Below are 26,954 nucleotides of genomic sequence, written 5' to 3'. Positions count from 1 at the left end.
CCTCCTCATTTGAAAGTTGATATTGCGCAGTTTAATTTGGATGCAACTTTCTTCATTTCCTATCCCAAAATACTAGTTGATTAGGGCGGTTGCATGCTGTTCAGCAGCTGCTGTGTTTTACCTTGAGATGGCTGCATTTTGGAGGTGGGTTAAGATCTATACGAGCATATTCTGCCTTCAGATACATGCATGCAAGTTCCACTGCTGCACAGGTGAATGTAAATTCAGAATATAGCTCATGGCCTGTAAATTGCTTTACATCTCTCAGGAGGAAATAATACTTGAACGCTTATATAGTGCCTCACCCATCTGATGATAACAAAGGTCAGCATGCTACAAACTTCAATGAATTAAAACTACATAACATTCCTGTGAGCTGGGTAAGTATTGTTATGATAATTTTTACAGATGGGAAAACCAAGATGGGAAGATGATGATGAGTGACTTGCCTAGCATCACACATGGAGTAAAAAACATCCAGAAAAAGAAATAGTCAAGCACATAACCCAGCTTCCTTGATTCCCTTAATGTCCTTCCTTTAACCACATCACTATCTTTTCCCTCCCAAGGAGCTAATTAAGTATAATATATGATAATCATTAGCCACCAAGTAGTAACTTAAAGTTTTTAATTTAATTAGTTTTGTGGGTTTGGTTGTTCAGTAAGGCATTTTCTTAATTACCAAAATTAAAACTAGACCTGTCAGACAAGGATGGACCAAATAAAAGTTAAATCCCTCTCTCCTTGAAAACATGGTGCCCACAAAGCACAGAGTGTTGTGCAAATGTTCTCAGAGCACGGAAAGGTTGAGGCAGGTTTCAACAAATTTCTCTCATGTCACTTTCTCTCTTTTCTTCTGGAAATCTTTGCAATTTCCAGAAGAAACCTGTCTTCAAATACAGATGGTAATCTGTCACACATGGATTTAAGTGTCAGCTCTTTACCTTCAGGACATATCCATTCTGACATTATCCACCAATCAATCAATAAAAAAGCCTGCCAGGCTGCCAAGAGATCAATCACCTTGTAAAACAAACATTATGTACTATTATTTTCTTATTACAGTTAAATTCGATTTATAGAGCACAAAAAGCATCGGAAGTGGAAAACTTAGACATTGTCAACATAGTTAAGGCCCTGAATTCTAATTTTTTGAATGGAGGGATTTACTAAGCCTAATATAAAAAGACAGGATTTTCATTATAAAATTTCATTGAAAACAGTTTATTTTTCTAATAACTTAAAAACATGTCAGTGCAGTGCTGTCAACTCAAATAACCACACTGTTTTTGAGACCTGACAACCACAAAGTGAAATGGACTGGAAAGAGAGTGAAATTAACCTAGAGAGGTTTAATGTCCAACTTGGACACAGTGAGTGAAATGCAAACAACAAACGGTATAAATATTGGAAAGTTCTAAATGTCTAAAATCTAAATGTTACTGATAACACTTGGAGAGGATAACACTTGATAACATAAGAGAGGAGGGATGGGCCAGTGGTTAGGTACTAGTTCCCTCTCTGTAAAATGCGGCTAATTGCACTTCCCTACATTATAGTGGTGTTAGGATGGGTACATTAAAGACTGGGAGGTGCTCTGATGGAATAGTAAGTAGAGAGGTAGACTTGTATGTCAATCTTAAAAACATGGGGCTAATATTGCTAAGCTTACTATTTACTTCTCTGAGGTACTCACATGGCCCCCAATACCATATTATCTCAGTACCCCAGTCTTTAATGTATTTGCATTTCACAGATGGGGAACTGAAGCAGAGAGAAACTAAGTGACTTGTCTGAGGTCACACAGGCAGTCTGTAGCAGAGGAGGGAATTGAATCTGGTTCTAAATTACAGGTTTCAGAGTAACAGCTGTGTTAATCTGTATTCGCAAAAAGAAAAGGAGTACTTGTGGCACCTTAGAGACTAACCAATTTATTTGAGCATAAGCTTTCATGAGCTACTGCTCACTTCATCGGATGCTGTAGCTCACGAAAGCTTATGCTCAAATAAATTGGTTAGTCTCTAAGGTGCCACAAGTACTCCTTTGGTTCTAAATTAGTGTCCTAACCACTGGCCCATTCTTTCTCTCATCTCTAATAAGCAGGATGGCTCACGGTATGCACTAAGCACCATGCATGGTTATAGGATCAGACCCTCAGTTTTTACTAAGGGCAAACTTGAGCAAAACTCCCACTTAAGTCGATGAGAGTTTTGCCTGGGTCAGAACTTAGTGAAAACAAATGGCAGATTTTGCAATTTGCTGCCCCTCCACAGGTCCCAGTGAAATTAATGGACCTCTGTCCAGGTGCACCACAGAGCCTGCATGCATTGAATAGCAGAACTGAGGTCTGAGGAAGCACCTCAGGGTTTAGCCCATTATTTTTTATCTTGACAGAGTTTCTTTAATTTGGGCTATTTTCACTTTTTCTTGAACTGCGATCTGCTGAAGAACACTGTATATTTATTTTGAACAAATGTAGTTACAGAGCTCTGTCTGGAAAGGGTGCTATGATTTTTGTTTGGTTTCATTACATAAGTTTAAAACTAAAACTGAAGCTTTTCTGAAAAATAAAAAATACTTTGCACCATACTGCAGTTCTAGGGCCAAAATCTGCACTGACCTGCACCCCCTAGCAATCCCACTGCAACATCCCCTTTACTATGATCATACTGACAATTGGGGCTGCAGTTTGTTTCCTGGCTACTCCTGTTGAACAGGAACAGTAAAAAGCAGAAAACAACTCTTCACCTGTTCAAATCACTCAGAGATTATAATGAATCACAATCAATCAATCAATAAATCGATCAGGAAACAATTTCCCCCAAAGACGTTTCATAGCTCTTAGTTTAACCTTCAAGGTCCCAACCCTGTTTCTACTGAAGCCAGTTACTTCAGTGGGAGCAGGATCCAGCCACATATAAAAAGTAGCTGTTTTTATGGCAATAAAATAGAAGAATAAAAAAATTATTTTTCAGTCTTGAATATCATTGACTCTGAATAGCTTGCTGCCTTAACCAACCCCCAAACTGCAGAATTGTGGTTGTTGACCCTCAGGGCATTTTATATTGTTGGAGGAATGTGAAGTCTTTTTAACAACTAAAAGGCAAAATATGACTCTCTCAAGCAGTAATTTAAAGGATCTAGTATTTTTAAATGAGACGAACGCAAAGACAAATAACAACCTCAAGCTTCCTTGGAAGCGGAATATTGCCAGTTCATGACAACCAAAAATGTAATAGATATGCTTGCTGTGTGATATGACTGAATAGTTGAAAGTAGGGTGACTAGATAGAAAGTGTGAAAAATCAGGACAGGGAATGGGGAGTAATAGATGCCTATATAAGAAAAAGCCCCAAATATTGGGACTGTCCCTCTAAAATTGGGACATCTGGTCACCCTAGTTGAAAGTTACAAATTAGATGACATCTGATCTGATATTCCATTGTTCCATTGTTTATTGGAAGGTAATTTGGCACACTACATTTGTCTTTTATAGATGGCTCTATACCAGACAAATGGATGGAACATCTTCAATTAAAAAATAAAGGTCTCACCATCAAAAACAAAAGGAAGGGGCAATAGAATCCATACAAGCGTCCAGAAACTAGATCAGTTGACAGGGTCAGTGTTAAGCTTTTGGGATCCCTAGTGAGTTTATGCTCCCAGGTAGTCCATTAGAGATTTTGCCAATATCAGCACTGTCAACAAACTACTTTTCAACCCCGTCCGTCCTTGCCCCTCCCATCCACTCTGCTCTCAAGTTCTGCACTTGGCCTATCTTTTCAGCTAATGAACATTTCCCTTTGTTTTCTGAATCCTGCCAGTTTATCACGTCGCCTCTGCTTGTTGAGCTTCCCACTTATGACAAACATCCACTTCAACCGCAGCTGAAAACAATATCACCCACAATTTCATCTCCCTCTTAGAAAGTTTGGGCCAAATTCTGCTCTTGGTTACGCCAATGCAACACCACTTTCAGCAGAATTCGGCCCAGCCTGTTCCTGTCCAAATGCAAGTCCAAATCCCTTGATCTGATAATCAGGATATCCCCCTGCAATTTAGCTACTTAGTTGCCTGCTCAGATTCAAGGACTATTCCCTATAAATTTAATCTCCACCTCAGTAACCTGGCACCTTGTCCATATTTCTTCTTTTGCTAATATTAACTTGAACATTTTTTACCCCTGACTTCTGTGGACTCCTTTTTATCCCAGACTCTTTTCTACTTTCTACGACTGAAACTACCATATAACTCCATTCTTCCCACATCTCACATCCGACTTGCCCATTTAGAAACTTTCTCAGTTTTTCTGTCCCTCTAGAATCCTCACTACAATGGATGAACTTGTGCTCTCAGAGCAAAAGACAAAATGATGGTGCACCAAAATCTTGTCTGTCATACAGTCTGTAAATGCTATGTAGCCATCTGTAATGCTTCCCTTCTATCTGCAAAACCCGGTATTGATTATTTTGTAATCTACAAAAGCACTGGTAATCATTGTTCATTCTTTCAACTCTATCAGATTCTTTCAACCAATTCCTTCTCTGTTCTTCCCATCACGCAGTGCAGAGAGGTTGCCATATTGGTCTACACCAAAAAGTGCGTCCATGTATGATGGCATCATGGCAGTCAACAACATTACATTTACTACCATTGACTCTCCTCAAATCCCCAAATTTCCAACATCTTTGCCTCACCATGTCTGACCTTACTAACATTATCTGCTTCTCAAAGAAAATCAAACAAACCTCCTTGCACCCTTACCATCTCACCTCACCATGTCTCAAACTCTTTTGTCAGCCTGTCTCTATCAGACTTTACAGTGTGGTCATCACACCACTCCCCAAGAAACCCACCTTTGACCCCCATCAGCACCTACCACCCCACATTCATTTTCCCTTTCTCCTCAAAATACGGGAGAAAAACATTCTCTTATTCTCTCCCAACCAGAGCATTCTTGATTCATTCAGATTGGTCTTCCAACCTCACAGGTGTCTTCAGGGTGGTTAGTGACTCCCAGGTGATCATAGCTCCCTCGCATAACATTATCCACAAAATCCAAACAGCGTTTGACACTACTGACCCCACCATTCTCCTCAGTTGTCCTGCAGATGTCACTAGCTCTCTCCTCACTTGGTTATAGTTCTAATTGCTTTTTGCCTCTAGAGGTCACTATGCCTTGGATGGTAAGGCCCAGATTGTTAAACATAGAAGCCTAAAGTTAGGTTTCTAGTCCATATTTAACTCTTACATAAGTGACCTGATTTTCTAGATCTACTTTTGAAAATTTTGGCCTCAACCACTTGGCCCCCAACACTTCGCTCTGGTCTCAGCTCTGTACACTTCTCTAGATACCTCTTCCCACTTGGGCAACTAATAACTTGAACTTAACTACCACTTTTATACCAGAGTGACTCAATTTCTCATCTCCTTCACATCCTTAACTAACCCTGCCCTTCCCTTTGTCTTATACATGTAGTCTGGCTTTGTACCAAGACAAATACTTGGCAACTAAAATAATTTCAGCTGTATCTCCAGCTTATCAACAGCCTCCTTCAACCCAGACCTTCCTTTCCGATCCATAGACTTGGAGTACCCTTTGTAAGCAAGTGTTCCTTTGTATCTCACATTACTACACTCAGAACCCACATATGCTAATATCTCAACACACTTCTGAATCCCTCATATAAGTATTTGTCATGTAGCACCTTGAGTATTACAAGTCTGTCTTCTATGTCTTGAACAAAAATCACTTAACTTGTTTTTCCAGAACCTCATCCCTATACTCAATCGCCCTAAAAGACTTTCTTTCTCACCCTAAAAGACTTTTGTTTCCAATTCAGAGTTGTTCTCCTCATTCTCAAAGTCCTTCATGGCTACACCCAACCGATTTCCATTGTCTTAGAGTCTTATTTTACCCTTTTTCTGCCACTGCTTTGCCAGTTCTGATCACCAAGAACTCCTCTATTCTCTTCTGTCCTATTTTGGGGGTGGATCCTTGGTGGCAGCTGTAGAATCTATCCACAGAGTTTGCCAACTTCGTTTATCCTTCTTACTCAACTTAAAAATGCAACTCATTCTCTACATCATCTCTTCTACTTCTGACTACAAAGCTGTCACTGGATTCCTCAGAGTGGCATGCTGCTCTCCAACTCCTTTAGTTACTTAACAGCACTGAAAATGGGCAGGAAGGATCTTTCATTGCAGAACAGGTTTCTAAGGAAAATATATTGCTAAAATTTTATAGTCTAGCCGTTATTAAATATATTGGTTGCCAATCCTGATACTTTATATGATACTTTATAAGTATGCTCTCTTTTTCTCCTTCTGTAAGTGCTGTGCCAGTCATTCAAGTAGGCACCTTTTCATTACTGTCCCTTTTCAAATTAGTCTCTTGTTAATTCATTTATTCAAACTCTGGTTTCTTTATGCTTCTGCACTCTGGATCCTTTTGAAGAATGAATTAGTGCTCTTCTAATGTGAATTTATAAAGCAAACCCATTCCTCTTTACACCCTCTGTTCCGTTGCATACAGTTCATGAGGTAAAACTGAATTTAAGATGGTGTTTTGCCATTAAAAGGAAAGAAGGTTTTGAGCCACAAAGTTTATATCCGGATTTCAAGCCCTCTCCACTCCCCCAAAATAGAAAGTTGTTCAAATCTAGGTTTTGGTTCAGCCACAAAATAGCTGTTACAAGATGAATCCAGGCTCTTTAATACAGTTCCTTGTCAAACACGGACAGGTCCAAGGTCTTTATGGTTTTGATTCTTGAATATAATAGTATAGATGTCAGTTGGCTCTCTTGTCAATTTTACAATGGGTTTTTTTTTCTAGTGTTTATATAGTTTACTATTCCATTTGCTTTATTTATTCATTGCTTTTGTATTTTTAAAACTTAGAAATGCAGTGGAACTAAATGAAAGTAAATTCGAGTGCTCTTTAAATTTGATCTCTTTCTCATTATCTTTAGGCACACAAACACACGGGGCTAGATTGTAGTTTGCACACAGCCTTGTGTAGGAGGGGTGATGGAACTGGAGCTGCTCTGTAATAATTTATGAAGACCTTATGTTGACCTGGCTATTAGAACATCTACCGTATGAAAATATTGGTTTAGTTTAATGGGGAAGTGGGGGCTGTAAGGAAAACAACATTCTCCCCCAAGTCTTTACCAAAGATTGGCTTATCTTGAGTCGTTAAGAGACAATGTCCAAACTCTTATATTTGAAGATTCTACCTCCTGAATCCAGCCTTTTGTCCACAGAGGAGTGTAATAGGAAAGTGACAAGTTCTTACAAACTTTCGTAACTATGACATGAGACATGTACCGCTTGTTGTACCTATATTACTGACCTCTTTCCCCTCTTGTATCATCCTGAGTGCTTCTTTCCTGGTCATCTCATTTCAGTTTCTTATTTCATTTACTGCTTATGTTCGTTTCCTCCTGTGTGATATTTTGCTCTTCTATCTCTACCTACTAATATTATCTCTTTTACATATCTCTCGTTACATATTGCATTAACTTCTCTCTGCCTTCCACGTTATTCCAGACCAATGTGCTTGGCTAATATAATGATGGGCAGAGAATAAGACTAAACAGAACAGAAAAGAAACCTCTTCAGAGCCATCCCCTGCTACTTCCTCATTTTATCTCATTTCAAAATAATTATTTGAAAATCAGTGTGAAAGATGCTTGGCTGCTCTTTCTGGGGAGTGAAGTGTCTTATTTATCCATACATCAGGTATATCAAAAACACAAATCCTGCCCTGCCCCACCCCTAGATCAGAGGATAGTTTGCTCTCCATGTCTAATCAGGCTTGCATTCTTGATCAAGGCTGCCAAGGAGGGTGTAAAAGTGGTTACCACTATAGATGACAGGTTTGTGATACAGACACTTGTTTGCTAGGAACTGGACTACTATCAATTCATTTCACAATGATCACCAAACAGCCATCAGGAATGACTTAGGCCCTGATCCTGCAACAGTTACAAACTTGAAGCTTGTGCGTAGTCCTAATTATGTCTATGGAACTACGCATGTGAGTAAGTTTAGCAAATAAAAAAATGTTTGCAGAATTGAGGCTTTGAAGGTGAATGCCAAGATTTTCAAAAGCGACTAGGGAGTCTGAGTGCTTGAATTTTTGGGTGCTCAGTTTGAGATTCTTCAAAAGGCTCCTGATTTTCAGACGGTGCTGAGAACCTGCCTTATGAAAAGCCTTTAAGCTCTCTTAAGTTGGGTACCCAAAAATGGAGGCACCACAAATCATCAGCCAATTTTGAAAACCTTGGTCAAAGTACTCTATAGACGCAGGCCAATTTCTCCATTCAGAGTCCCTGAAACAAGTAGCACACTTTATATGCAGACAATCCTGGAGGGGCTATGTAATGGTTCTAAATGCAAAATTGACCACACCATTCACCATTATACATTAGATCAGGCTACGACAAAGGCTCAGTTTCCCCTATTCTACTCCAAAAATCAAGTTATTGGTACAGTGCGATATATAAGCAGAATTTTTCATAATTTGGTGGTATTTAATAGGATGTACATCATTCTATTCTCACTGAAATGCTGTGGCAATAGAGGAAGGGTATAGTTCAGTATTAGCAGTATGAATAGAACAGTAAGACTTTTATTAGCTGCATTAAGTATTTCATTATTAAAAGATATGCCAAGCAGGTAACTGACTGTCTCAGGAAATATAATTATCAAGGGAAGCCAAGAGAAATGAAGAAAGGCAGAAAGTCACAAATTTGCAGTTGTGTCAGTTCTACCTAGCATTTGCTGCTAAACACATCATCTCTGTGCTTAGTCCTAATGTTCAGGCAGCTATTCATTATGCCTTTCAATTAATTTGAGGTCAGAATATTCCAAAAGACCTTTCCTTCAAATTGCATTACTAGCAAAGCCATTAGGGCTTCACCTCTTTCAGCTATGCCCTTTCACTGTTCCCGAGATCCCTCTTTAAATATCTTGGACCCACCACTGCTTGTAAGTCTGTGATTGACATTTAATAGCACCATGGTACTGCAACTAAAATGGAAGAGGTGATCACCAGCTGTTTCTTTATTTCATTTGTGTTTACTCTTTCAAGCCATTTACTTTTATATGATTTCCCTTTGGGGAGTCCACCTTGAGAGCGCTGATGGCAGAAATCCTTTTTGTTCACTATATATGGTGAGTTTGTAGGACAGAGAAAGCTACATTCTTTGCCTAAATTGACATCTTAGTAAGTGTCTGACAGTCTGATCCAACTTGCTACTTCTATTCAAAGGTCAATGGAAAAAAAGACTCTTTTTGTACCTGCCAAGACCTGAATTCAGAATTCTGTATCCCCCATACAATACTAACACCACGTAACACAGAGCAGTGAGCAGCATTCCTTGCACGACTTTGGGTGTTACTGATATCATTAACTGTTATAGGAGATTCACAGAAATAACTCTCTGAACTCAAGTCTTACCAAGTAAGAAAGAGCCAAACCCTGTCAGGAGAAGTTTTGCCTGAGTAAGGATTTTAGGATGGGGTCCCCAATGAGGAGATCATTTCAACTCATGTTTTAAAATGCACTGATCTGGTGACTTTGTATATGTGTTTCAAAGGCATTTAGCTGCCTAAATATCTTTAAAAATCTGGCCCTATTTGCCACTTACGTCCCATTTAATACACCACGATGCACACTTTAGTGATGCATAATTTTAAGCAGGATCTGTGGATGGGAGTGTATTTTACTCTCTGTGAAATTATACTGGCATGGAGGGTCTTGGAAAACTAATTTAAAAGTTGGATGCTAGGGTAGTCAGGGAACAAGGACCTTAATTCAGCATGGGCAGGTACTTCTGTTGGAAGACCTTGGATGTTCATCTAATCAGGGAATAGAAACAATTTATCTAACCAATCGCATCCAAACCAATACAATTTATACAACCAATATCAGCACTCAAACAAGCAAATATCTGAAGTGCCAAATTAACAATTACACAGTAATCGAGGTCACTGGGAAACAGCAGTTACAACTATTTCTGCTGGCCTTTCCAAGAAAGGAGAGACTGTCTCAAAGTTTCAAATGATTTGATCCGGATTCTCAAGATGTCATTCTAGTATCTTTAGGCAGTTTGATCCAATATAGAGAAAAATATATTTAATAATTTTGACTAATTAATAAACTTGAGGAAATCACAGCTGCTCACAGATATTCTGTGGCCAGACTAAGAAGCCAAACTGGCCAGAGAAAATATTCACTGTGAATTATTCACTTAGTTCTAGTAAGGTCTGAATGAAACAGAGGACGGACTTCAAAATTTGGACTGTACCCTGGTACCAACTTGGTGTCAATTATTATTTTAGATTTATTTATTTTCAGAAAGGATTTCAGTTCAACTTTAAGCAAGACATGACAGCTTTTGCTTAATTTAATCTCAGAAGTACTTTTTGTTGTTTATTCTGTAACAAAAGAAACGCTGCCCTCACAGAAACAATTCAACTCTAAAAATTTAATTCATTTTCACATATTTGCAACCAAAATGATTTCAAGTGCATTATATTATGGCAAGAGGCTTCAATGAAATCCTAACCCCCTCTTTGGGCCTTATCCATAGCCTAACTAAGTCAATGCAAAGACCCCCATTTACTTCAATAGGCTTTGGATCGTGACCTTACACCCTGGATTGAAATCTTTTAATCGGTTTGTATATTCCCCTAGTTTACTTTTAGTTTTGTCACAGAGTCAGCAGGTTACAAAGTAGAGTTGGAGGGCAAAGAGAACAGTTTTCAAACACATCTCCTGCTGATGCTCCCACTGCAGCACATTCAAGTATTTAAACACATTAGTGCCACATTTCTCTGCTGCATCTGAATGCAAAAAGATGGGGGCCTATTTCAAGGAAGTAGAGAGCACATTACATTGCTGGGTAACCATGACAATGAGACAGCAGGATCAAGAAATGTTTGCATAAACAGCATCCAGTCACATAACCCCTGCATAACACCCCTCTAGTTAAACAATATGCCAGAAGGTTAAGAAGGGCTCTTCCTTAGCACATTATAATAAATAAAATGCCCCATCTTTAGTGAGAGACTTGTGGAGGTATTTTATGTCTTTTAAATAAGCATCCACGAAATCACCTGCATCCTGCAAGAATCTATTTGTGAATAGGAATTAATGGTGGCAGATCATCAGCAGGTGTAAACTTGTCATAGCTCCATTGAAGTCAATGACAATTTTTACCAGCGGAGAATCTGCCCTCTGACGATCAGTCTGTCTATGAATTCAAGGTAGCAGGAAATCATTTACACGCTGTAATAAATGTAATTACTATTAGAAAGTAGCTATGGAATGTCGTACAGTTACTTGGCACTTTACAGAACATAGATGGGACATGGCCTGTGCTCCAAAACCCTTACAATCTATTTCTCTTAAGCAAGTTTAAAAAGCTTTTTTCCCTGCCATGTTAGTCCAACAGCTCACAGTGCAGCAGTCTCTGGGTCATACTGTGTGTTTAAGGCATTGGTCTGTTTAGGGGGCAGTGAGGACTTGCACTAATCCAGCGGGAATTTCAGAGCGCACAATTCCTTTGTTAATTTTCTGGTGCCCAGCTGGAGCATACCAGTTGTCCATGCTATAGGACTGTACAGACTGCTTCATCCCTCATAGTGTCCAACCAGTGCAGAGTGGGCCTGTGGCCCTTCCCCTTCTTCCAATTTATGTTCCCAGGGGCACACACGGGGGAAGACTCTGTAATCCACCAAATGCAGTGACAGCAGTTGCTCCTGGCCCTTCTTCAGTGTATGAGTTAGTCAGAAAACCTCCTTCCCACCTTTTCTCCCTCCATCCACTCTGTACCTGCCCAAATACAATTAAGCCCTATATTTTCCCCACTGAGATGGTGGGACCTTACAAATCAATCTATTTTGACTTTTCTCTCCCTGCTCCCCAACAGCTTCTAGTAAATGTGTCTCCTGTTTTGTCAGCTATACATGTTATACATAATGTGATTAAAATGCTAAACATTTATTATTTATAATCTCTTTATATATGTCACTTGGGGAAGATCTGTGGAATGGGCATCCAGTGGGGGAAAGGCTCTCAGAAGCCAACAAATTGTAGAGCCAGGGACCAATTGGCTGTCAATACCTACCACATGGGGGGCCAATAGCCAAGGTGAAAAGAGGTGGCAAGTACTAGGGTACAAGAAGAGTAGCCACTGCATCACTTGATTCCCAGACCATCCTTTCTGCAGCCTCTGCTTTTGAATTTGGTAAGTTACCATGTTAAGCATTATAGGATGTGGTCTGGGATGTTCACAGCATAATGGCCAATGAGATGCCACCAAGCACCCTGCATATAAGGCAGAACCAGCACCAAGCTGGGCCCTGGGTGACCCGATCAAAGTAGAAGGGGGACTGTGCATCACCAAAGCCCAGGAGAAACTGCTAACATGGTGAAATGGCACTAGTGGGGATATTGAGGGTATGGAGATTTCTCAGTCTGACAGGGATTCTGCACTAAGCTGGGGAGGATACATGAGGTTTTTGTCTTTGATACCTGTGGTATAAGCAACATAGCTCTTGATTGAGTAGTTTTGTTTTTTCCTCTCCAAATGTCAAAGCCTGTTCCCATTTTACTCAATAGCAAAACTTCTTTTGATTTCAATGGGAACAGGATTTGGCCCCAAGAGATCAGAGAATGTGATTTTGATCAATTGCTGATCTGTCCAGAGACAGTTCTCGTGCACGTTCTGCCAGGCTGATTTTGATTGACCCTCCTGTATGTCATGCTGAGGAAAATAATAAAACAATTTGGGCTGAAGTTCTATCAAGATACACATGGCACACCCAGTTCTATGCCTCTTTTCCATCAAACCCAGATGGCGCAGCATCTTTGCTTTCCTAGTGCCTGGCAGAGAGCAATACTTAGGCCTTGTCTACACTGCCACTTTACAGGGCTGTAAATGATGTATGTCTGAAAGTTTCAGCACTGTACACACATCATTTTTAAGGTGGGAAGGAACCATTAGATTACACAGTCTGACCTCAGAAATTAACAATAATAAATAAGAAGAATTGCACTGGCTTTAAATAAGATACCAGTATTCTGAAGTTTCAAAAAACTTGTGCTTTAACAGGAAATCTGTTAAAGGACTATCTAGAGATGAACCAAATTTGGCTACTTCCTAACTAGTGATGAGTGAACCTCAAAGAGTTCACAGTTTGGGTGAATACTCCAAAGTTCAGATGCTTCTCTGAAGCCCACTCAAACTTATCCAAATGTCTTTAATCTCAGCAACTATGTTCTGTCAGACTGTATAACTACCATTAGAGATGCAAAAGCAGGCTGAAAATCTCATGAGAACATGCCTTCTTGTGCGATTTCCGGCACTGCTTCTTCTGGCTTAAGGCTGGAAATAGCACATGAAAATGCTCACTCCTGGGACTCTCATGCTCCAAACCCAGATGCACTCGCTCTCTTGGTCTCTCATACATTTTCCAAACATTTCAGAACCTTAAAGACGAATTCACATTTAGGGCTGGCTGGAAAACATGAATTTTGTTTAATGAAAAATTTTGGAGTGTCAAAATTTGTTTTTTTTCTTCATTGGTACAAAAATGATACCTTTTTAAAAGTCTCACAACAAAACAAAAACAAACCCATGAGAGAAACAGCTATAGACTAGACTAGCCAATGGCCTAGTAGTTAGGACACTCACCTGGGATGTGGCAGAACCCAGGTTCAAGTCCCTGCTCTCAATCAGGCAGAGCTCCAAACTACTAGGCTCTAAGTCAGGCTGACTCCCTTCCCTCCTGTTGGAGCTGTTCCATTTTGTATAAATAGGTAAACATTCATTGGGCCAGAGAGAAGGAGACTGATTCTACAGCCAGGTGGTTAGGATGTGGGAGACCTAGGTGAGTGCCCCATCTACTGCTCTGTTGGCTATTCTGGGGTGGGCCTCTTGTTTTCATTTGAACCAGAAATTCCTTTCCGGACTGTTGAAACTGGTAAGTTTCCGTGAAGTTTTGGTTTTGATGAATTGGCATATGCTGACAAAAAAAGTTTTGTTGATGAATTCCCAATCAGGTCTAATCACAGTTAACTCTAGGAATAGGAGAAGGTTGGAATGAGGCCCTGGAGTGGCTTGCTTATCCCTAGTTGACGCAATGGAGCACTGAGAAACCTTTCAAGATGGCTAGTTTGCTACTTACACCCCTACTTTGCTCTCTCAACAGATACTGTTGTATCTTTTCCTTCAATATTTGGACATATCACCCTCTCAAAATAATGTTTCTATGAAAAACCTAATTTGTGGATGCTATGATGTTTGTTGTTGCTGGAGACCCTGTCCCAGTAGGGACAGCATATGATAATTGTGTGGTTCCTGCAGATGCTGTAAAAGGGTCTTACCATACATATGTACTACTGCAGACTCATGGCATATTGAACTGCATGTTTAAGAAATACTTGGCCCAATCAAACCTCTTTGGAAAGAGCAAAGAACTCAAGATGAGTCAAACAAAAAGAGGAAAGGAGAAAACTTGTGTGTGTGTATTTGAAAGACTTTCTTTCTTTGAGGGGGTGCATCATTCTTGTGACTCAGCCACTACACACCTCAATAGAAAGAATACTCAACCCCTGAAAATGCCAGGGGAAAAAAAATCAAATCAAAACATCCCATTGCTGCAGAAACTCAACAACTGAAAAATTTAGTTCACCTTTTTTAAGGCTCTCTCTACTAGCAAGAGGATCCTGGAAGGCAGCAGTGTCATTACCTCTGAAGGAGGCAGTTGGGACAGAGGAAATGTTCTCTTTCACATGCTGAAGCTATAAATCCTAGAATGCAGTTCTGATTTACTCGTGTATAGGGTTGCCTGTGGTTAACTACAAAAGCAGCCCAATTGGCTCATTTTAAAGGAGCTGATCCTGTGTCTACGTAAGTTAACGACAAAGCTCCCATTAACTTCACTGATGCAGAATCAAGCCCTAAATGTCTGCAATATACTACATTAGGCAAACATTCAACGTGGTTAAATCAAAGGTAAAGCATTTTTCTAAAGTTCACAGAATGGTTAAAAATGACTTGATGGATCTTATTAACCATAAAAGTGAATTCCCAGTAGCTGTTTATTTAAAAAATAAAATAAAAAATCGGCAACACCATAAATAACACACATTCTCTTTCTTACATGTTCTCCCCATAAAAATACTGTGAAACAGTTCAGATCTCTGACCCTAGGCTTGAGAATCAATTGGATATTTCATTTTGTTTATCATGCAAATTATAGAGTTGATTATATAAATATTATTTCATTTTAGCCCAGTGGGACAACCTCAAATTGGAAGCCAGCTAAATTTAGAATTCATTTTATTTTACATGATGTAGTTTCAAGTAATAAACATTATGATCAAGTGTAGGTGTATGTTACAATATTAAAATGTCTCCTTTTTCAGCACTCCGTGGAATCACTGTTACTGAACTTCTATGGCTTGAGCTATGCTGCCTGCAAAAATGAACATTTATTTTTATGTGGTTTGAACTGAAATGACTGATTTTTGATGTGTGCTCACCCTTAACTATTAACATTGTGTGCAATGGCAGTTTAAATGTTTGATTTTCCAATAAACATGCAAATGGACTGTTATTTCTGTAAATACTAACAGGATCATGCCCAAGCAGTGGGAGTTTTCAAGTTGGAGCAAGGGGAAACCACAGGTTTTATGTTTATTTTTGTGGGTATTACTATTTTAAGTAACATCAAGGTCTGGATTGGAGATTTTCTGACATTCCTGGCTGCTTCTAAGAAAAAAATAATCTAAACAGCTACTCGGTGAGGTAGGTCAATTTATGCTAAATCACTGAGTGACAACAAAATACTCTTTGTGACACCATTATAGGTAGTGTCCTACTATATATCCATCACCAAGTGTCTGGTGGTTGAGTTCAAAAGAAATATGTATTGAAGTGGAAAAATGGTTTAGGTAGGCCCTGATCTTGCAAAAACGTATGCAACTCTACTCATGTGAGTAGTCCTATTGAGTGGGATTAAGCACATTTGTGTTTGCTGTACCAGGGATTAAAGCTGTAAACCCCTGTCTCCCTAACTAAGAACAAATGTTGATAGAAATATCAGATGTTTCTCCTCCCCGCCTCCCTCCCCCGTGTTTTAATCACACTCATTAGGCTCCAGATCTGAAGACCTTGCTATGATTCTATGAAATTAAACTCCCACTGGAGCAGTGAAAGCTGAGTAAGGCCTACAGTATTTGGCCTTGTATAAATATATTGATATGATGTAATTTTGTCTCGTAATTGGCTAATTGTTTTTGGCAGGAAGTGAGCAGTGAGACGGTCTGTTAATATGCTTCTTAGTGTGGCACAATACTCTGAAGCTATCACTTAGCTTTGATTATTGATTCTAAATCCTTCTCCCCTATTTCTCCTTTGGAAGGGATAACGTATGATTGTTTGTGTGGGTAAATAGTTTCACCAAGGTTTTCAAGTAATTAGCAGTTCTGGGAGCCTCAACTGGTGGACATATTCAAGGGGCCTGATTTCCAAAAAGTACTCACCCTCTGAAAATCAGGCTTCTTTTTTAGGGTTTCTCAAGTTGCCTCCCCAAAATAACTGGCCAGTTTTGAAAATCTTGGCCTCAAACAAACATAGAAATCATTAGAATGCATAATGCAAAATTACTCCTGAGGAAGGAAAAAACGAATAAATTCAAATGCAATTACTACACCAGTAATAGCCTTAATTCTGTGCATTGATTATATATCTGAATATTTACATCTAGTACTGATACCGCTGAAGGCAAATGATGCATTGCAAAGCAAACAGAAGCTGACCTTTGCATGTTTTCCCATCAGGCTGCAGGGTAAATCCAACTGGGCAACTGCAACGTACCCCTGTTGCCGTATCCTTGCAAGTACGATCACAGCCTCCATTATTGACAGCACATGTTTCTGCGGAATGAAAGAGAGAGCGAGAGAGTGTAACAAAACATTCTGGGGGCCATCCACTGTTCTGGGTAATATTAAAAAGTTATAAAAGCAATCTAAGTTGAAGCAAGCTAACTCAGGCAAAGCTCTTAAGATCATCCATGGCCCACATACTTGCTGAATTGGATAGCATTTTCACAAGCAATTATTTCTATCCAAAAAATTAAGTCTATATTGATTATATTTGGTCAGTCCTTTTGAAACATCTTAGACAATAGAATGAATTATTTAATAATGAAAAGGTCAGCTTCAGAAACAAAAGAATGCAATTGCCTTTTAAAACAGAACCAGGGACTGAGTCTGTTTCATATCAGCGGGTCTCTAGCCATGGCTTTTCAAGTTTCATTAAAAAGAGGTCTCATGGTCTAATGAACTTTAAAAAGCAATAGAAAGCAAGGCATAGTGCTGGACTTGGAATTGAGAATTTAAAATCCTTAGTTAAGAAAGAGTTAATGGAAAATGAACTACATACATCACTTTGACAAGAATCTACATGCCCAATCTGTTCTTACTGAACTACAAGCAAAAGGCATCTGGGTTTTGTCCACTTAAAGCTTTTTGCAAATTGAAAGGAGTTTGGAGTGGGTGGGAGGGCATAATTGAGGTCACTGAACCCATTCCAAGCTGTGTCATTGAAATTTCCCAGTGCTTGTAGTATGTAGAATGGTGGCTGGGCAAACATAGGCAAAAGAAAGCTACAATACTTTTTAGCTTTTACAGCAGCCGGCAATGGCTATTAGGTACCGCTCCATGACAAAAAATCTTCAACTTCATCACACACACAAACAAAAAATGCCCGCAGCTATTATGTAAATGAATGAATGGTAATGAAGTTTTTTTTGGTAATGAAGTTGAAGGGTTTTTTGTGTGGAGTGGTACCTATATATGTGCGTATACACACAAACCGCAAGTATTATTGAAATAGATAAAAGGCAAGAGAAATTATTGTCTTTCCTATGATTCATAGAATACAGTGGATGTAAGGATGCCAATTTTATTTGTTGGTCTGAATGGTATATTTATTTGATAAGTATTTATGGCAGACAGAAATAACCAACAACCATATGTAGCTGGCTACTCTGTCTGCAATTACTTTGAGACCACAAGGGAAATATTTCAGTCTTTTACCCAATTTATTTTTCAGTTTCTCCAGTTCAGTTCAGATGAAACTTAAAATAATAAGGTTGTCATTGTTTATCTCGGTCATCCTCATCCTGACCTTCCCTAGAGAGGATTTGTCAAAGTGTACTCAGATTTACTGACTGACTTCTATTGCTACCTATTTGGAGTTTGTGTTACAACTGTACTTTGCAGACATGGTCTGGCAACAGAAAAGTGGATATGCTCATGCTGAATCTCCTTAGTATATTATGTGCCTCAAAATAATTTACACAAAATATAAAACACTTCATCTTTTAATTGACAAGCATTCAAAGCTGTTCTTCAGATGGAACCAGCTGCTGCTTCCCCTGGGAAGAACCTTCATTGACTCTCTGGAAGGCCATCACTGCTTCAGATCAGAAAAAAATCATTTAACTCCTTTTCATTGGCACAAACCTTTATGTCAGTTTTGGAATGTGCTACCGGCATTTATGTGCGTTATGAAACCAGGGACTGGGGGACAGGGAGGTATGCATTAATAGCATGGCACAATTTATAAAATTACTGTATGTACATATATATAAATATACACACATATGTGTGTGTGTGTGTGTGTGTGTATGTAATGTGCCAACATTAATAATGCTATGTGTGGAAACATCTGTAATTGCTAGCAAGAGCACATTATGAACAGACCAATATATCTTTAACAGAAAACGTCCAACAGATGAGGCTGATTCTGTAATCTCTTATCCACAAGCGTAATTTTCACTCACAAGTAGTCAATAATTCAAAGGAACTTCTTGTACGAGTAAAGATTACTCATGCAAGTAAGGACTTGCAGGATCAGGACTTGCCTTGTTTAAGCCATGTAAGTTCCAATAATCATTTTCCTATTTGTCTGGGGGAATTCTTTTATAGGTTTAAATGTTGGTATTTTTATATATATTTCAGAGGGAGGAAATATCAAGTAACTTTAATTCTCAGGATGAGGGACAAAAATCAGGTCACTTAAAAAACTTTTTCACCTAAGATCATTTCTTGGGAGCCCCAGCAGTTTAAAAAGTAAAATGATTTGTCAGGGCAAATAATTAAGGTTAAAAAGCATGAAAAGGTGTTAAAGACATACGTTTGGCATGGCACTGCAGTGAGTTGTAAATCTTATGTTAGATTAACTATGGCATATGAAGAGCCCACATTGCAGTTCATCAACAACAGATGAGCATTACTTAAGCAGCAATATTTCTGCTTTCTGGATGACATCCAGTGAAAATGAATAGACACAACAAACTTTTTCCCCCCTCTGGCATGGATGACTGGATCTATAGGGTAAGGGGCAGTCACTGAACAAGAGTTATTTTGATGTATAAATAGAAGGGATCATGCAAGCTTTTCTTATATTCACAGAGATTTAGTAAAAGGAAGCAAAAAGAACAATGCCCTTCAACATCTCTGAAAGCAGAGCTGACTGTGCCTTTAATAAATGGCAAACTTTAATAGGATGAAGACTCAGGGTAAGAACAGAGAGACTGACAATACCTATAGTAACTGGGGTAATGGGAGCTGTAATGATGAGACTCCTTAAAAAAGATGGCAGGAGAAAAAAATTAGTTAAGGAGAATGTGAAAAGCAGGGTGGTGGTGTGCTGCATTAAATGCTATATGGAATAGAAATGTGTAGGAATGCATATAACATTTAACAAACCTGACAGCACCAGCAACATACCTGTTCTGTTCCAAACACCTTCACACTTTAGATCTGAAATCCAACTTCAGATCTGGATCCAAATAAAAGGCAGAACTAAAACCCTAGATTCAAAGCCACTGCATTTCTTAAGGGGTGTGTGTGTGGGGAGGTGGGTGATGGGGGGAGATGTGGAGGTATGAGACAGAGAGGATTAGGCTGGGGATTCCAAAATCTGGATCAGAATTTTACACCTTGAATCCTTCTGGAGTTCTGTATATTAGATGGCACTGATCAGATGAGCCTTTAGTGTCTGTGCATGACAAGTTCAGCACAGCCATTATCTTCAACGTTTGCTAGGGTTTCAAACTTGATTTGCTCACGTTATGCTGATGTATCTTCTGTTCTATTATGGGGGTGGGAGTGGAAGCCTCACCCCCATTTTAGTGAGAATGCAAAGGAAACACCAAAATCAAACAGTGTTTGGGTAGTCTGCCCCTGGAGAAAATATAATGCAAACAGTTAGGGCATTTCTCTTTGGGTGAAGATAATACTTATTTAGTGACTGTGTAAGATTTTTCAGTGAATTTAAAGCTATGTCCCTACATAAATCCTTTATTGAGTTCCCCAGGTAAAACCCAGATAGATCTAGTGCTCCAGGGAGAATAGCATACAGGGTAGTATGAGGGTGTTTATGTATATAAAGTGCTATGGGGCAAATTGTGTATTCCTTACTCAGGATAATCTCCTACTGCTTAAGGAAAGGATCTCAGATATTGGCTCACTGGAATCCTTAGATAGAATTCAGAGTAACAGCCGTGTTAGTCTGTATTTGCAAAAAGAAAAGGAGTACTTGTGGCACCTTAGAGACTAACCAATTTATTTGAGCATAAGCTTTTGTGAGCTACAGCTCACTTCATCGGATGCATACTGTGGAAAATACAGAAGATGTTTTTATACACACAAACCATGAAAAAATGGGTGTTTATCACTACAAAAGGTTTTCTCTCCCCCCACCCTACTCTCCTGCTGGTAATAGCTTATCTAAAGTGATCACTCTCCTTACAGTGTGTATGATAATCAAGGTGGGCCATTTCCAGCACAAATCCAGGTTTTCCTCACCCCCACCCCTGGATTTGTGCTGGAAATGGCCCACCTTGATTATCATACACACTGTAAGGAGAGTGATCACTTTAGATAAGCTATTACCAGCAGGAGAGTAGGGTGGGGGGAGAGAAAACCTTTTGTAGTGATAAACACCCATTTTTTCATGGTTTGTGTGTATAAAAACATCTTCTGTATTTTCCACAGTATGCATCCGATGAAGTGAGCTGTAGCTCACAAAAGCTTATGCTCAAATAAATTGGTTAGTCTCTAAGGTGCCACAAGTACTCCTTTTCTTTTTTCTTAGATAGAAGGCACTCTAAAAATACAAATCATTATACATATTATATGTCTAGCTCTATTAAAACATTGTTACCTCCAGTTATGTTAAGGAAGATACATGGGTCCTGCAAATCAAGATGTTGTTCTAAAAAGAACAAAGCTGATGCATGATATTGAAAATTCCGTAGTAGCCCATCAACAGTCCTCAAGATATTATTTGAGGTGTCCCATGTGTATCAGATCAATTCTTTCAGTTTAATGAATGCCTTTTCAGTGGCTGAGAGATGTCTACCCTTTTAGGATTGAAAGAGAGGTCCCTTATGTCCAAAACCTGAAGCTCTTGAGCTAAAGGAGAATCTCCAGGATGTGGTGATAGAGTTGTGAAACTTTTAAAAGCAAAACCGACACCAGACAAGGCTCACTTGGGCTTTGGATTTTGTTAAAAGCCTGAGCCTCTGGGCACATTCACCATGGTTTGGGAACCTTTCAGAAAATTTAGTTTTAAGTAAAGGCCTAAACCAAAACCTTGAAGTTCAGCCTCTTGGACCCTTAAATGTAACCCAACCTCATATTCAAATTCAATTTTTGAAAGTGGCTCCTTATTTTATGAGCCCATTCAAAGATCTGAATGTCTCAAAATTTTGTGTGTTCAAAGCCTGGATCCAATTTTTGTGGCCAGATCTCTTCTCTAGAATCAAGGTAATTGGAACTGATTTTATGTTTTTTGTTGACAATCAGGCAAAAATTGGAATTTTTGGCTATTTACTTTGGCAGTTTGGATCCATTTGAACTGAAACTCGGCAAAAAACTTAGGAACTGTGAACCCATATACAGCTGAACTGTGCAAGAAGCTCCATCAAACATGTCGGTAGGTAACATGTTAAGTTTAAATAGCACAGTTTAAGTCCACAGGGCATCCTATTCAACTTTCTATTCAAAGATTGTCAAGATAGAACTCAGATTTACAGTAGGAAGCACTAATTTTCCAGAGACTGGAGCATGGGAATGGAGACCTAGTTTCTTTCCCAGCTTTGCCACTGACTTGCTACGTGACTGTGGGAAAATCACTTGAAGTAGTGCTTATATGGAAACTTTCTGTGCCTCAGTTTCCCCTCTATAAAATGGAAACATTACTTCCCATCATTGTGAAAGAGAGGTGAACTCAAGCCAACACAAAATGTTTTTATATAATTATGAAAAATTAATGTAAACTGATGGTTTGGATTTAAAATTTCTGCTGTGAACCCAGTTACTACATCCTCCTGCTTATATGTCCCCCACCTCAATCCAACAGCCAAGCCATTTGGAATACTATACAGTTTAATACATATAAACTAAAAGATAATTTAAACAATCATATTAATTTTAAACAGGTAAAAAGTTAACAAAGATCCAGTACAATCAGGGGGAAAAAAGAATGAAGTAGAAAGGTAACAAAGGGATCATTGATGAGCTGTCTAAAAAATCCCAAACAAAATAAGCAATTTTGAAAAAAAAAATTAGAAGTATGGGGAGAAGAATAGAGGCAGATTTCAAAGAGGAGTGAGCTCCACCATACATACAATAAAGGTGTGATCTCATACCTCCTACTAGAGGGCTGTATCAGAGGGTAGATAACAGTCAGGAAGAGCCTCACGGAGAAGGTGTTGAATATAGCCAGGACTTCTACTGTTCAGGTTTAAAAAAATGTTAGTGTGAGTTTACAGTCAATCTGCCATTGTATAGGCAGTCAGTGTAAATAATGCTGGGTAGATGTAACATACTCATGCTCTGCAGACTTGTAAAGTAGTGTGCTGCTGTATTTTGAACAAGATACAAGACACAGAGAAGTGTTGTGGGAAGCTGTGTAAGGAGTGAATGACTATAATTGCATCTGGTGTCCAAGAGGGCATATTCAGCTGTTGTGAAGTCATCAGGGACTATTATTTATGTAAGAATTTCACAAACTGAAAATCTCCACTTTCTTAACATGACCAACCCCAGCTCTCTACCAGTGCATGAATTCTCCTGAAGAGCAGGGAGTCAAAGCAAGAGTGAGCTTCCTCACACCAGCGACTTCTACACAGCAGCACGACTTTTCTCTCCAGGATTTAAGACAAGAGAGCTCCGATACACCCACCCAATGCTATTATCCAAGCATTCCTTCAGAACAGAGGCTGAATATGCAGAGTCCAATGAGCAGGACCAGCCGAGTATCATTTGCATACTAATCCGATGATATTGAACATGGTGTTTAGAAATTATCTCACAAAGAGGTCTCATATAAAATGAGCAACATGAAAGGAAAGAACAGATCTTTAAGGGATGTTGAATGTCAAATAACTTATTGCTGACACACAATCGTCTGTCACCTCTGATTATCTTCAAAATATGGCTGGAAAGACTGGCACCCTGTTCTAGATACAACACCAATGTTTCATAATGGCTAGTGCAACAATCCAGGGCTCATATTAAAAAAAACAAATGGCCAGTTAAAACTAAAACCAGAAAAGATCATGATCTTTATGAAGATAGTCTCAAATGAAAATGAAGGCTGGGGCCTACTAAGGATATCATGTTCAAATAGTCTTGGAATTGAACAGCTGTTGCCTTCTTAGTCACTTTCCTCAAAAAGGGAATATTAGTGATTAGAGGGCTTGCCAATAGCCATCCAATATGAAGAGGTGATACCCTGAAGAATGGAAAAACTTTTACATAGTTAAGGATGGTCAGCATCCGCTCTGGCAAACTGAGGCACTGCTAATAACTAATTATACCCCAGCTATACTCCTTGGTTTAAGCACCCATGCTAAGGAAAAGATCAGAACCACAGGGGATGGGCCTCACAGAACCTAAAAAAATCATGGACATCTTCATCAGAAACCGAGTCAATTGACAGCCAGGGGAGCCAATCCATTGGGAATTTGTGGCTCTACAATCAAAAGACCTTTACACTTCCAAGCACCAGTATAATATACAGTATTATGGAACAGAGTAGCTTCCCTTTAAAAGCCTACCTTTCAAAACATAAAGCACAAGGAATGGCATTTTCAAAGGTGCCTAAGGAAGTTAGGAACCCAGCTTCCATTGTAAGTTAATGAGAGTTGAATGCCTAGCTCCCTTAGGCACTTTCAAAAATCTCATCCAGAGAGGATGAGTGACTGGTCTAAAATCATAGAGCAAGTGAGTGAATGAGCTAGGAATAGACCGCAGAAGACCCTTTCCACCCACTAGGAAACACCTTTTGTCCATCTAAATACCAAACAGGTTAGAAGGTTCACTTCTATAGACCACAAGACTTAACACATTGTTCATCCCTTTTATTAACATAAGTTCATCCCTTTTATAGCTGAAATGAGTGCATTTTGCGTCACCATGGTACATGGTGTATTCTAATTTGTACTGATTTTTCATATTTTTAGAGATGAATCAGGAGTGAGATCCCACAGGCAACCCAGGACAACTTGCTTTATCAGTGAGCTACCTGGACAAGTTCATCACTGGTGTAAATGCACTGAAGTCAGTGGAATTACATTAAGGATGAATTTGGACCCTTGACTTTGGAACATTGCAATATTCTGTGAAGAATAACCTATAGGTGGCTACGTTCAAGACATAGTCATCACAGATGCAGCCAATTTGTGCGGTCACTTTTCATGGTATAATCACATATTAAAAATGTATTGTGATAGTGCAATGAAGAGCAGCTAAAAGAAGCTGGAACAAAGAAGGGAATAGTTAAGGACTACGTCCAGTTGGGAATGGGACTGCTGTGAAACGGATTTGTATTCATTAGTTCATTGCATCAGCTAAAAAGGAGATGAAGTAAATTAAAGGCTTTGAAAATACAGCAGAATTAACAGAAGAGAAAACTTCCCCACCCATTGACCTTTACAACTTCCGTTATGGAAAGAACTTTCAAGCTGGACACGAACCATTCCATTCAGATGTCTTTTTTTTTAAATACATCCAAATTTGCCTCCCAATAAACAGCCCCTAATACACTCAACATGGTCCCTATGTAGATAAAAGCTGATGGTAGTGGTTGGTTGTTCCAATACACAAATATCATTAGTGATTTTGCATCACTGACAGAGTGTGTGTATCCCCCACAGTCTTTCTGAGCCTGTGAGGAAATTTTAAGGAGCAGCACTGTATTATATATACAGAAGACTAAAACTCCAATGGAAGGGGATTATCATTTTCCATTATGCTGATGAAAGGATGAGTCCCCAAAGCTCTTATTACAACTTTGTAAGTGGTTTCTTATAGTGAAAGGAGGGATCTTTGCAGCAACATGTGTACATTACGGGAGTAATTCTGGGTATGTCTACAATTTTGCAAAGCGATACTTGAGGAGTGCTGATGAGTGCAATGTGATTGATTAGCTTTCTAAAGCCCTGCAACTGCTTTTGTTGTCTAAAGACATCACCTGAAACAAACAATATAAACCTCATAAGACTGAGATCCTCATAATGCAAAAGATACAACAAATGCCATGTCAGCTATAATTGGTGTCTGGTTTTTAGGGCCATAGCCTAATATATTGCTTGAAGGAGAGAAAAATCAACCCTTATAGAAAAGGATGAATACCTGCAGGGTTTGTGTAAAAAATAAGTTGGTTATCATAGAAATTATTCTAAAAAAACAACATAACTTAATAGAGAATGTCATTTCCATAGAACTCTTGAACTAATGTTTAGAATTCTATAGCAGAGCAATATTTCTCTGTTAAATTCCGCATTGTAATTGGAAATATATATATATTCATTCTATAGTTTTTTATAGATTCTGCTCCCACTGAGATCAGTAGCAAATCAATAAATTTGGTGTAGACTCAGGCTCTTGATTTCTGTAGAACCCAGTAGGTTTCATCCTTATGACATGAGTCCAACAGAGGTATTGGTAGGAACATCTGAGCTGGTGAGAATGGGAGGCAGCCTCCCAAGCCTTTTCCTGTAGAGAAGACCTGACACTGCAGGAAAAAGGGGCAGACCACCTCTTCAATGAAACCACCTGTTCCGGGTGCAAGAGGAGGGGAATGTGTAGCTCAACAGGATCTGCTGCCACAAGTAAGAAGAACCCTTATTAAAAGGGTATAAACTGTTTCGAGGTTGGGTTCAGCCATCCCTAATTATAATATATGCCAGAGACTGAAGGTCAATTCATTTACAGCCCATGTAACTTTTCTTTCCAAAAGACAATTTGTTCCACAACTTTTTTTAAAAAAAGATCATATGAAAGTCCCAAATGTAATAGGCTCCTGTGTGCCTTGTTGCTGTCCAAGGACACTGATCAGGGTTGTGCCTCATTCTGAGGCAGAAAAGGGATGGAAGAGGAGAACTTCAGGGGATGAGGATTCCCTTAGAAGAACTTTTCCTTAAATACTCCAAACCAATTTTGCGTGGTTAAACTGCATAGGCTTGGATGTGTGTGTGTGTATATGTACATACAGTACAACATACTGACTTTTGAACCAGAGCAGAGATCAGTGTAGCTGAGAGGGAGAGGCAATAGTGGATCTAAGCCAGTTTTCCTCATCTACATCCTAAGGCTGGCCAAGGGCCACAATGACCTTAGTGCAAGTTAGAGCAGCCTAAAAAGCAGCCTCTAACTTGAGCCAGCTTGTAATGGCCCAAAAGCCATGACCCCAACAGGATCCAGTAGCGCTGGAACAATTTTTATAGTGGGGGCGCTGAAGGCGAAAACCATGTATTTGGTTTGTTACTACTTCAAGCCAGGGTGTGCGGCAGCACCCCTAGTTTCAGCACTTATGACAGGATCAACAGAATGCAGTGCACTCTGGCCTTGC

At 39.2% G+C, this 26,954-nt stretch overlaps 1 protein-coding gene across 4 annotated transcripts in view; it reads right to left on the bottom strand.

Annotated features, from left to right (window-relative positions):
- The window catches only part of SCUBE1 (signal peptide, CUB domain and EGF like domain containing 1), a 297,458-nt gene that overhangs the window by 88,299 nt on the left and 182,205 nt on the right, over positions 1-26,954 (bottom strand). For all 4 annotated transcript variants that reach the window (XM_073316774.1, XM_073316783.1, XM_073316805.2 and 1 more), the window contains one exon: positions 16,841-16,957. In XM_073316774.1, the coding sequence (XP_073172875.1) occupies positions 16,841-16,957 (117 nt within the window). The remainder of the gene's footprint in view (positions 1-16,840; positions 16,958-26,954) is intronic.

The sequence above is a fragment of the Lepidochelys kempii genome, chromosome 1, assembly GCF_965140285.1.
Source record: "Lepidochelys kempii isolate rLepKem1 chromosome 1, rLepKem1.hap1, whole genome shotgun sequence".
In the NCBI taxonomy this organism is placed as follows: Eukaryota; Metazoa; Chordata; order Testudines; family Cheloniidae; genus Lepidochelys; species Lepidochelys kempii.
Note: the sequence above shows the minus strand (reverse complement) of the source record. Positions and strands in the feature narration are given on the sequence as shown.